The sequence below is a fragment of the Peromyscus maniculatus genome, chromosome 12 (assembly GCF_049852395.1).
Source record: "Peromyscus maniculatus bairdii isolate BWxNUB_F1_BW_parent chromosome 12, HU_Pman_BW_mat_3.1, whole genome shotgun sequence".
Classification (NCBI taxonomy): Eukaryota; Metazoa; Chordata; class Mammalia; order Rodentia; family Cricetidae; genus Peromyscus; species Peromyscus maniculatus.
In genome coordinates, this window is record NC_134863.1 from 66,970,921 (window position 1) to 66,984,299 (window position 13,379).

The 13,379-nt window shown below is 35.6% G+C and overlaps 1 protein-coding gene across 10 annotated transcripts in view; it reads left to right on the forward strand.

Moving 5' to 3' along the window:
• Nucleotides 1-13,379, forward strand: part of LOC107402019 (uncharacterized) — a 474,536-nt gene that overhangs the window by 99,219 nt on the left and 361,938 nt on the right. For all 10 annotated transcript variants that reach the window (XR_013043825.1, XR_013043819.1, XR_013043822.1 and 7 more), the window contains one exon: nucleotides 6,553-6,600. Coding sequence is in view for 1 of the 10 variants with exons in the window: in XM_076549122.1 (XP_076405237.1) it covers nucleotides 6,598-6,600 (3 nt within the window). In the remaining 9 variants the exon portion in view is untranslated. The remainder of the gene's footprint in view (nucleotides 1-6,552; nucleotides 6,601-13,379) is intronic.

The window sequence follows — 13,379 nt, forward strand, 5'->3', positions numbered from 1 at the left end:
TAATCCTAAATCAGAGTTAACCTTCCCTATCCCATCTTGTTCCTTAGATGTAGAAAGGACAAACCCTGCTGTGGCTTCTGACTTCTTAAACAGTGGCTCTGTGCTTTGCTTTAAATCAATTAGGAAAGTTCTTTGTCATAAAACAATATAAGAGAAGGAAGATGTCTTGAGATTCACATCTTCAGTCGACATGCCATAGCAATAACCTAATTGCTATTGAAATCTGTCTACCTGTCTTAAAACAATGGACTTGACTCTCAATAGTTATTTTTTTAATTCTCCCTTTGCTGAGTCATTCTTTAAACATTTAATATCACCCAGCAGACACCCCTTGTGTATCTACCAGGCACAGTTCATTGTGCTACCTGTGGCTGCCACAATCTACTCCCTCTGTTTACTTCAATTTTCCTAATCCTCTCAAATGATTTCTTTCATTGACTTTGGTGTACACTCTACATCTCCCATATCCCTTCCTTCTTCAAAAGTGGTAGAATTACAAATTCAATGGTTTCTGTTCGTTTTCTTTGAACCAATGGTATTTAATCACATCCTAGGAGCTCACTGACCAGCCATCCTGGATAAATGAATGCGTTCTAGATTTAGTGAGAAAACTTGTTTCAAAAAATAAGGTGGAAAGTGATGGAGGAGTAACCCTATAGTCAAGCTTTGTCTTCTACATTCTCACATGTAAGCACACCTCCATGCATTCATGTACACACTCTTACAAACACATACAAGAAAACAAGAAAACACACACACACACACACACTCACGCACACAGAAACACACATGCAGGCACACACTCAATAATACTGTGTGAGGAAAACAAAAACTAGAGGAAAATAAAATGAGGGTCTTGGGGGAATGTTGAAAGTTAGTGTTGGGATTGGCCTCCTTACTGAAAGACAATCTTAAGACGAACTTGTAGAATCCTAATGCAAATCAATTATCCTTGAGAGATATGAGCTCTGGGGATCTGAATACTTAGTGAGCTCAAGGTAATCTTTTGCCAATTTTCTCTAAAACAGCATCCCTCCGTGGACACAGTAGCGTGTACTCTGTAAAGTCTAGGCCTGGTTCACTACCTAGCCAGCTCTCTACATTTAGAGAGGACACTGACTTCTCTGAGTGTTGAGCTCTTCTTAATGATGGGAATAATGAACTCAGACTCTGTTTTCAAAGCTTATGGCCAGAGATAAATATAGCCAATAAATTAGCAAATATCAGTTCTGAAAACGCAGAGCCCTATATAGAATATAAATGTCTCCATGTGTTTTCCAGCACTCTACCTTACTTCTGTTTGGAGAAGGGCTTAGAAGATAGTCCATTCCTCTTTTGTATAAAATGTGACTCACTAAGCTTTTAGAAAACACATCTAACAGCTCACTTATTTTCCCCACTTCTGCTTGAATTCCTTTGAATCACTCACAAAGATGCAACCTTTCTTTTATCCAATTGTTAGTTTTTCTTGCTGGCAGGCTTGACTACTTAGTGTAGCCATTCTGACCTTAGCTTAATGAACACTTCCTGAGATGTCCATCACCCATGAGGCATGACCCCCTCCCCATGGACCACCTGCCCTCCTCATTCGTTTGCTGCATGGCACTTTTCATTACCTGGAATCACCACCTTTGCTTATTTGCTTGTATATTATGTGCCTCTTTAGTCAATATGACTTTATTACTTCATTACGTGATAGACAGTGTCCTGGGAATCAGCAATGAAACTGAGTCAATAAGTATGCCCTTAAGGAGATGGGTACTAATAAATACTGATAATAGTAACTATCTGTATATGTACGTAGGTGCCAAGAGGCAGAAGAGGCTGTGAAAAAAATAAAGCAAGCTGAAGGATTAAACCCTGGAGGTCATTGTGCCATCTTTTGTCTCATGTTAGGGATGGATTTTCCTTCTTAGGTGATATTTATTCAAAGGCCAAGACAAAAATAAAAAATCTAGCTGGAGAAAATGTTTCACTAGCATGGGGAACTGAAAGTGTAAAGATTATGACATGAGACATATTTGGCAAGTCCAAAGATGAGAGAAAAGACCGTGGTGGCTTCAGAGCAGCAAGCCAGATACAGGTAGTAGGTGATACGAGGAAGAGTCTAGGTACCTATCTGTAGGCTGTGAACTTTGCTCAGGATCTAAGATCTTACTCTGAGTCCATGGGAAGAAGCCTTTGGGCAGGGCGTTGACATCACCAGATTCAGGTTGCCCTGGCTGCTGCGTGGTGGTGAAGGGGTTATCATATGTGCAGGACAAATAACGGAAGTTCCAGTGACAAGCTTGGATCCTTCACGCCCATTGCACCAGGACCTACTGGGCTCATCACTTTCCAGACGCTGCATTTTTGCTCACAATTAGCCATATTGCTAATTATGCACCACGACACACAGAGAAGCTGTGGCCTGGGGAGTCTTTATCACTAGGTTTAATTTCCTCCCTCGTGTCCTCCCTCTTTTCCATCCTTCCCTCCCCTCTGCCTTCATTCCTGACTGCCCACCTTCCTTCCTTCATGTTTCTTGTTTGTCTTCTTCCTCCTGTGACTTCTTCCTTAATTTTTCATGTTCTTTCCTCTTCCTTCCTCTCCTCTCTCTTCCCCTCCCCTCCCTCCACTCTCCCTTCCCTTTCCTTTCATTCCCTTTTCAGTTCCCTTTCTTTCCCCATGTTTCACAACATTAAATATTTAGTTATTGTTTATCACAAAACTTTGTTAGAAAGTGATTAAACTTCATTAGGAATTTTTTTAAGGTGGCGCAGGCTCTGCTAAATGAGCTAGAAAGTGATTAAGAAAATATTTCTTAACTAAATAATGCAGAAAAAGAATCAAACTTGGTTTCCAGGGTGTGAGCATTAAGTAAATAAAGGAATGATGATCGTTGATATTGATCGAAATAATCCTTAAGAAGAGAGGTTTCGAGAGGAACATAAAGATACTGATCTTGGGCATGTGCTAAGTTTTTCCAAGTGGAGATGCTGAGTGGGATGTTGGATGCATGAGTTTCACTTTCAGAAAAGAAGACTTGATTGGATTGCAAATCTCAATTAGGAAGAGTCCTTAAAGAGAATGGACTCTCCTTGTTCCCTGTAATTGAAATGGGGGCCAAAGACATGCCAGGTTTTCAGGGTTCTCATGCAGAACAAGGAGTTACTGTCCGCACTGCCACTGGGTTTTCTTGAGATCAAGACAGATAGTCTTTTGTTGCTTTTTACTTTTAATTTAATTTTAATTTTACTTGGGGTTTCATTTGAGACTGAGTCTCACATTGTAGCTCATGCTGGCCTTGTTTTACTCTGAAGCGTAGGCTGAGAATGAACTCATTGCAATTCTCCAACCTCAGTGCCCAAGTGCTGGGGTTATAGATTTGATGTGAGTCACTATGCCTGAATTCTTGATACACTATCCCTAAAAGGATTATGGTAACCAGACATAGTATCATTGTTCATAATGTGGTCCCAGAATTCAAAGACTGTGTATCAGAATTAAGTGGGTACATTTTAAAATGTAGGTCGGGCACCCAAGTACCAAGCATAGTAAATAACAAGAACAGCCATGGTCCTGGGGTTCTCATTCTAACTCATTGTTTAAATGATTCATTCCATTAAGCTATATAAATGATTTGGTATTGTGTCAAAGTGCTTCAATATAAATTAAAATATTTTTCTATACATTTTAAAGGATATTCTAGCACCAAACAAGTTTAATGATTGTTCACAGAGTTCATGTGTTTGAACTGCTCTGCTTATATTCTGTATTGTTGGGATTAGAATAGATTTAATTTCAATCAAATAGATTTTAATGGCATTTAAATAGTAAAGCCAAATTTAACTGTTCTGCTTTCCTTCAAAAAATATAATTTTAGGATATACCATAACTTTAGGATAAACTACTCAAAACAGGAAAAAAACACCTTAAATTGTGAATAATAAATTACAATGCACCTAAAGTATGAAGTATTTGTGATTTCCTATTTAGGGCATATGAGAAAATTGTGTTCCATTTCCCATACCTCTTATGATTTAGATAGAGTGAGAAAAATGGTTGTGGCCAAGCAGCGTGGTACTGTAGCCAGAACATTTGGTTGCCAACGTTCCTTCTTACTTGAATCTTTTTTCCATATTTAACATGGCAGCTCCCCTCTCTCCTGCTTGCCCATGCTGCTATGATTAGTAGCACTTTTATGCCAGCCCATAATGGGCATTTAGAGAGAGGGAGAAATACTCTTTTGTAACTTTAGCTTGTTGATTCCAGTGCATAATGCAAAGAATCCTTCTTCTAATCATTAGGTTCCCTAACAAAGTGGATCACCTGACTCTGAGATGTCCTCCTTCCATTAAGAAGGGAGATTTTTTTTTTCTCCATCAACAAATTAGGAATGTTTGTTGATATTTTGGCCATTGACAATAAAGAGTTGGGAGTTGTTTGCATTTTCTCGCACAGTTCACTACCAGATTATTTTAATGAATTAAAATAAAAGGCAAAACAACAAAAAAAAATGAAATTGTAAACCAATTGCTACAAGGGTAGAGATGATTCTTTTAATAATCATGTGCAGAACAAAATATCCAGTCACAGTAATTTGGAGGAAGTTTCTATTCCCTGTTCTTTGAGGATTGTGGTCATGCTGAAGAAATACAATGGGTATTTCTTCTGGTAGTTAACAGGTAAAGTGTAATCCTCCCAAATGAAGGGTTGCTAACAAATCAAAAGGATTCTAGACCTACAATTTCTAGGATGTTAGTCTTAGCCTAATGCTGCTATTTTCTAACAGTTTGGTCACACAGAAAGGGATTGCCTCAGATTTCTACCCAATCTTCACCTGCCTAGTCAATGAATAATTAACTGTAATGATTGTTTGTGATTTACCTGGTTCCCACATACAGCTTCACAGGACAATATTAAGACATTGAAGTATAATTTTCAAATCAGGAAGTTGGAATCATTGCAGGCATAAAAAGTGGGTCATTGATCAGTGCTCCATAGATGTTAACTTTTTCCAACATCATATTAGAGATAAACTTGTACACTGAAGACTCTACTTAAGGAGCTTTTGAAAGTAAATTGTAGCCACTAACAATCAATTAAACGTTTTGAGTTATTTCCCCCTGTATCCTTTTCAGGATAGAAAACCAATGAAGCTTATATCCTTTTATTCAATAAATGCAAATGTATTTGTACTCGATTGTTAATAGTATAATACTTTATTATAAATATTTAATATTAGTTTACATCATTAAGAAGATCAAGAATTAATTGTACATGAAATACTGAGATGAACTGACTTGGGTCCCTGGAACTCATACAAAGGCAGAATAAGAAAATCAACCTCACAAACATAACCTTTGCCCTCCACACATGTACTGTGAACATGTGCATACCTATACTCACATATACACATCAGGCAAGTTCATACATATTTACGCAATAGCAATAAATATAAAAATGTTAAATAAATTATTTATTCACTGAACAAGCATAATATGTGTATATATGCACATACATATAACCTAACTATTTACATAATTTTTAATAAAAAATTAGACCATATCCACTTGAAATGAAAACGTTGAAACATCGGGTTATAATTTTCCATTCTGCTTTTCTGTATTTTCATGGTCTGGAGACTAGCCTTACTTAATGTTTGAGTTTCCAAATATTATGCCAACTCTGGATAAATTAGGTCAACAGAGGGAAACATGCTTTCTACTGCTTACATTAACATTCTGCTGTCTGAAAAACTGCAGTAGCCCATCAATCATCTTGTTAATATTTGCCACTTGGAACAGAGTTTAAATGTGATCTGTAAAACCCCCAAATCTTCACTTCATTTAAAATTATTCTACTCTGTGTCATGCATAAATAATTTTGGATGGATATGACATAAAATAAGAGTGGAAAGAAATGAGTTATCAAAAAAGCATATAAAATGATTTATTTTTAAAAGTTGAAAATGTACTTGAAAGAGTAGATTTAGTGTTGCAATCTAACCATTAGATTTTCATATTATACTTAAGAATTATGTTTTGAAAGTAGCCTTTCATTAGTAAAATCTGTGATTGAAAAAGATGTTTGTATATTTATAGACATTGAACATCGATGACAGAATTTTGTGCATTTGTCCACAGGCCAATAATTCATTTCAAAAATATTTTTACCACTTAATAAACAATAATCATGGAACAACAGTACAATTTGACTGCATAGAAACCTAACTATGGTAGACTTAACTTAATAGTTAATTAATTTGTATTCTTATGAATTTTCATGTTTATGAGTCATATAGTTTCAGATTTAAGAATAATAGTTCAGTGTTTCAAATTGACTACTAGTAGTAAAGAACCTATTTGATATATTTTACATCTATATTTATATTCAGGGTGTTTCATCTGGCAGATGTTAAAAGTGAAGATTTTAACTCTATTTGGAACTTTATTTTAGTAAGCATGCTTGAGTTTAAGCCCTGTTTGAGAGTAAATGTGGACAATTTAGATACTCATCTGGAGAATTTGTAAGGTTGATAATACTTCAATTTATTTCTTTTCCTTTCAGGTACTGATTATTAAGGTGACATTATGACAGCATAACTCCGAAACAATGGTAAGTCTTAAATATTTGCTAGTTCTGTAATTTAATGTTGCACTATAATATATGTATACCTTATTGGGTTGCTTTTCCTATTATAATTGTATAGGTCTGTATAGGATGTAAATTTTGAACCAGACCACTAGACTGTAAGGTATTTATGACAAGTCAAAACATTTTAACTCAACTTTTATACATAATAGTTTTTGAATTTGGCAACCTGCAGTGCAGTCCTCTTTTTAAAGAACGTCAATAAAAGTAATTACTTTCCCATTCAATGTCCATTTTCCCTGAAAGATTTATTTTCCTTTTGGAATAAATGCTTTCACATATAGTGGCAGTAGAGCAACAGCAAGGTGTTGATTCCCTGTACTGTGTTGAAAATAATAATATTCACACTGGACTTATAGATGGTCAGACAGAAGATTTATTAATTAAATTAAATAAAATTTGATGATAACAGCCCTTTCTGTATTGATACTAGTAGACTCTTCTTAGGTGCAATAAGATGCTTACAACTAATCCTCACACACTGCCATTGCTTTTTTGGAATCATGACTCTTTATATGCTTATTATTTGTAACAAAATTTCAAATTGTCCATAAGCTAACTTCTGGCACATACAGATGATAGATAGATAGATAGATAGATAGATAGATAGATAGATAGATAGATAGATAGATAGATAGATAGATAGATAGATAGATGGAAAGATAGATACATAGATACATAGATAGATACATGGATGGATGGATGGATGGATGGATGGATGGATGGATGGATGGATGGATGGACAGACGGATGGATAGGTGGATGGATGAGATAGATGATAGATAGATCAGGTAGATAGATAGATAGATAGATAGATAGATAGATAGATAGATAGATAGATAGATAGATAGATAGATAGATGATTGTTAGAGACAGCAAACAGACACAGGAGAGATAGCATCTCAGGTACAATAGATGGTAAAAATATTGCAAATTTTTATTGGTTCTGGGAAATAAAATTAGGGTCTTACATATGCTAGTAAGTACTCTACCAGTGATCTATATTCCTAGCCCAAATATTGAACATTTTCTTCTTAATAATTAAAATAATTTAAAAATGTGTGTTTTGGTTGAATTGTCCTCTACTTTTATAAAATGCTGTTTTACTTAAATAAAATTATGTCCACTTTTGACATTAAAATGTTCTTTTCATTCATAAAATTTGTTACCTAAATATATACTTAAATGATTTACTAAAAAAGAAAAACAATGTAAAATAAAAAATAGTAAATTTAGATATATGGACATGTGTATTTGTGTGTATATTTATTACACGAAAGGTTATATGAATGGGTAATAACATATCACTAATTAATTTATTGGTATGTAATTGTCCACTATAGCCAACATAATTGGGACTATTTTAAATGAATCATATAGGTATATATAAGTAAATTGCTTAAATATGCACAAATATTCAGATATATAGAGATATAATAATATATAAATATATAAACAATCCTAGATAAAACTCAAAACAGCTTCGTGTAAAGAAAAAGTCATAACATAAGGCAGCTCCTCTTTTGGTCATCCTTATGCTGGGGCAGCTGGTGACAGAAGATGGCATGTGTCCCTTTGTATCAATACCGTGGAACCCTCCTTTCTGTGCTCAGAAGACAAGATGCAAGTTCATACAACTCTTGTCACCATAGAAGACATGCATTTGCCCATGTGTTTTGTTCTTGCTGATAGAACACTAAATACAATGCAGTTCAGCCTGGTTTTCATAATGGCCTTGCAAACTAATATATATATTTCATAATGACCTATTTCATGTCCTTCTGCCACTTAAAGTAGAAAAATGACAATGAACAGCAAACCTCATGGCTGTTTTAATTCTATGTGCAATAGCCACAAGAAAATGACAGAAGACTGTAGTAAGTCAGGGCGTTGTATATCAAGTTACTCAGAAGAGCATTTCTTCACTGCTGTGTGGTCCGGTGTGACTGATCTCTAAACACCTCTTTGATGCCCATAGTAGAGCACGTGCTGCTTTGCTTTAGTGGGGAGTTGCATTCTCACACTTAAGAGAGAAAAAAAAATTATATGACCATACCATCAGCAGAAAGGAATAAGCTAGAGAATCGCCTCACCTGGCTCAATAGGGATTCTAGACTGATACTATGAGGACCATGATGATGTGTGAAATAAGAGCAGAAATACACTAATCTAAAAGGTTACCCACAGGAACAAAATTCAAGGAAAATAAACATGAAAAAATAATAATTATTGCTTAGTAGAGAGCATTTTCAAAAATACTGTTTAGATCAACATGTGATAAGAAAAGAACATATATTTAGTATTAACATATTATCAATGCATTGTATTGTATATTCAGCCACTGCAAGTATTTAATGGTATTATGGTGACATTTAGTCTTTTATGTATTTACATATTTCATAAAAATATGTTGATATTCTGTATATTCTGTATCTACCATACTATGAGTTTATTTAGCCTTTATTTTCTTAAATTCTCCATAAAAAAAAAACATGGGTTCTATAATCTTTCAGAATTTAAATTCTAACACAGTAGTATAACTCCGGTAGGTTGTGTGTTAGTGAAGTTTTCAGAGTAAGCTTTAGAGAACTGTGTGTCTGGGGGTTGGAGGGGTATGTAGTTAACTTTGAGTCTAAATCCAAAGCAAGAAATGTGGATCAAGCAGACTTAACTCCACTGAAGCATGAAGAGAACATTGACAAAAAATGAGCCACTTTAAACCATCAATATTTATTAAACACTTACTCTAAACCAGGCCCTTTTCTAAACGCTAAGGTGGTAGCAGTGAATACAATACCAGGAAACAAGCTTTTACATATTAGTGGTAAGTGGAGAGAAAGTGGAGAGAGAACAGATATTAAATATGAATAATTAAACAAATATGTTTGACAAAGTTGAATGTGTGAAGAAAATAAACCAAGTTGGATAGGAGGCTAGGGGAAGAACTTTAAAATTAGTATTAGCTAAGAAGAGAGCTGGAAAGAGAATGAGTGTATATTGTGATAGTGATCCTGAAAGGGACATTCCAGGCAGCAGGAAAAGGCAGGATCTGCTTGCAAGTAGAGAACAATGCAATTGATTTGAGCAAAAGGGGAGAGATTGGTAGACAAGGGGAAGCTCTGTTGGGTCATGTCAAAAATTATTTTCTTCTTTTTTGTTAAATTTATTCATTTTTGTTAGTATGTGTGTGTATGTGAGTGTGTGTGTGTGTGTGTATGTGTGTGTGTGTAAACATGTGTGAGCAAACTGGTATCACGGTGAGCTTGTGGAAGTCATATGACCACTTGTAGGAACTGATTTTCTCCTCCTCCTTGTGGGATCAGAGGATCAAACTCAAGCCATGGGGCTTGGTGGAAAGAACTTTTACCTGCTGAACCATTTTTCTGGTCCTGGAATATTGAATCCTACCTAAAAGGGAGGCCATTTGAGGCATTTGATCAAAGATATGAATTGATTTACATTTTAAAGGTTTCATTATGGTAGATGAAAGAGCCTGAATCAAGGTTGAGAGGTTATTGCAGTGTTTCAGAAGAATGAACATGTTTACAGTAGGTGCTTTTAAATAGAATGAACTACAGTGAATGATTTAAAATTTATTTAACTTTTCAAACAATATTTTTATTCTTTGAAACTTTCACACAATTAACATAATGTATATTGCTCACATCAATCTGCCACTGTCTCTTTTCAGCTTCGTATATTGTACCCAGCTGTCTACTCCTCAACTTTATATTCTGCTTTTAATGTTATTGTTTTTAATAGTCCATTGAGTTGAGTTAGTGCTGGTTTATATAAGCACAGGTGAGTGACCACTCACTAATACATAAACAACCTACCCACTGCTATATCCCTAAAGAACGATTCTCCCTCTTTTGGCAACCATCAACAAGACCCTTTCCTCATCCATGATAGAATTTTAGCTGATTTGATCTTTGGCAGGTAACTAGATTTGCAGTAAGTTGATGTGTGTAACAACCATTTGTTGTTTTTATCTAAGTTGTTCTATTACCAGTAAAGACTCAAGTGTCAGCTATTGGGGTAAAAGCCTGATAGGTCAAAGAAGCTGCAGAGGAGTGACCAGACCATTCTCTCCACACTTCCCAGATCAAAGAGACTGCAAAACCTCCAAGTCCCTCCCTCCTACTTCCTGTGCATCTTCTCTATCTGTAGTCTTGACTTCTCTATGGCTAAGTCTGGTCAGCTAGTCGCTGGCTCTGCCCCCTGATTTAAGGTTAACTTTATTAACACAGTCTCAGGATGTCATTGTGCGATCAAATATCCCTCAACAGCCATTTACAACTGAAGTAAAGTATGGAGCCTTTAGCACAGTATTGCCATGTGGTAAGCTCTACACAAGTGCTGATTTATCTTCTTCCTCTTCAGCATCATTATTATTGTTTTCTTTATCAAAGTTATAATAGAAGCCTTAGGAAAAATGCCAGCACCTTTAAGTGTTATATGAGCATTATTCTCCTTTTCTTGCTATAGTCATATATTAAGCACTTGATTTGAGAGAGCACCATACTTCAGAATTGTTTATGGATAACATACATAATGCTTAATGCCCTAGTCACTGCAAAAATGTTACACAACTCATAGTTAAAAGCTATTTCTAGAACATTGCAATAAGCCATAGTCATGCCTTGCTCCTCTCATTTATCTCATCTTCAAATATGCCCATTTGACTTGGTTTATTTTTCTTAGCATGGGTTGTCCTTGAGCTTACATACGTTCAGTGTGCTGCTTTTTATTGTATATATTTTAATGCTCAGTCATCATTGATACATAGGAAATACACATATACAACACTATTCATCACAGTGGCTGTGGCCTTTGAAATTCATGTCTTAGAAATGAAGACAGATATTAAGATTTGTTTAAAGTAATGCAGTTATCTGTAGTTACTTTGAAAAAAACAAGATTTTTGCAGGAAGTATTATGGACTGTACACCTGTGTACACATAAGTTCCTGTATGTTATTAAAAAGTTGCTTAGGCAATCACCATCATTAAATGCTATGGTGGGTACAGAATAGGATTGGGAAACTAGAAACTGATTTGCTGTGAGTTCTCTTGACACACACTGATTGCTTCTTCAGTTTTATGAGAGTTTTAAAAAAGGTTTATGGAATAGAGTTCAGTAGTGCCTTTTTGTTGTGATTTTTATTATGGGTGTGATACTTTCATGTGTTTCTTTTTGTTTGCTTGTGTTTTGGCCTGGAGAAGTGATGCAGGGTTCTCATTTTAACTGGAATTTCAAATATTGATTTGGGTATTTAAACACATACTTTGGTTAACAAAAACAACCATAAAGCTAAGTAGAGAAGGATAAGGTGCTCTAATTTTCTCTTTTAGGTCTGGTAGTTTAGAATTCTGTGTATGTTAGCTTCTCTAGTACATAAACTGGAAAATGTTTCCATGTTGTGTGTTGAATTAGAAGGGAAAAAAGCACAGAAAATATGTGAAATCATTAAAAATTATTGTGAATATTCTGAAATACAAAATGATTCTTAATGTAAATGTCTCTTATTTAATCACAAATGAGTATGTTTGCTTAAATCTAAGCCTGAGGTAGACCAGAACTGAAGTTCAGGCTGGCCTCACATGAGGAGTGTGTGACCGCTGACAGGCGTCATACTGAACTAATTTTGGATTTTAGTTGCAAACTCAGTTGGGAAAGATGAATTTGAGAAGTATCAACACTTTCAAACTTTATGTCCATGTTGATGTGTACCTGTTCAGACATACATCTTTTATGGAATAACTTTGAAATTAAATAATTACTTTTTACAAGAATTAATGTGACAAATGCCAAACAGGATGGAGTATTCAGACAGAAAAAAAAATGTAAACCCAGGCCTATCTGTCATTGGTCCAGTACTTAGATGCCTTCTGAAATCTGTCACCTTGAAAAGTAGTTCATTTGGACTTTCACGCTCTTCCTCAGCATGCATAAATATGTAAGCTACTGTCTAGACACTGTCAGATGGTATGAGAACCCAGTGCACTTTTTCTTTCTGCTGTTGTCAAGGCTGAATTTCTATATCCTGCCTTGGTCATTGGTCCAAACAACTCCAGTGAAAAACAGGGTGCTTGAGAGAGGAAATAGAAGCAGAGAGTAAACAATGGAATGGGGGCAGCGCACAGGACTCCATCTCCAGAACACAGATTTGTTGCTGGAGAATTTATCTCCAGATCCTGCCGCCAACTCCGGCCAGTCCCAGAGCCCACTTATAAAATAAACACACAGGCGCTTACATTATTTAAACTGCTTGGCCATTAGTTCAGGCCTATCATTGTCTAGCTCTTACTCTTACATTTAGCCCATTTCTATTAATCTTTACTTTGCCATGTGGCTCGTGGCTTACCGGTACTTTACATCTTCCTTGTCCTGGCAGCGGCTCCAGGTGGTATCTCTTTCCTTCCTCCTTCCTCAATTCTCTTCTCTCTTTGTCCCGCCTATACTTCCTGCCTGTTCATTGGCCAATTGGTGCTTTATTTATATAGAGCGATATCCACAGCACAGATTCAAGTAAGTTCTTGCTCAGAGATAGCAATTAGCCTGTGTCCCTGCCAGTAACACACCAGAGGTTCAGTTTTGTGCTTTGTGAAAACCTAGTGCTGTAGGATGAGTGTTTTTTTGCCTGTTTGTTTTGGTTTTTTGTTGTTGTTTGTTTTTTCTTTTTTTAATCTTTGACAATATTCTTTACTCATTTTTTATTAAGAAAATTTCCCTCCTTTCCT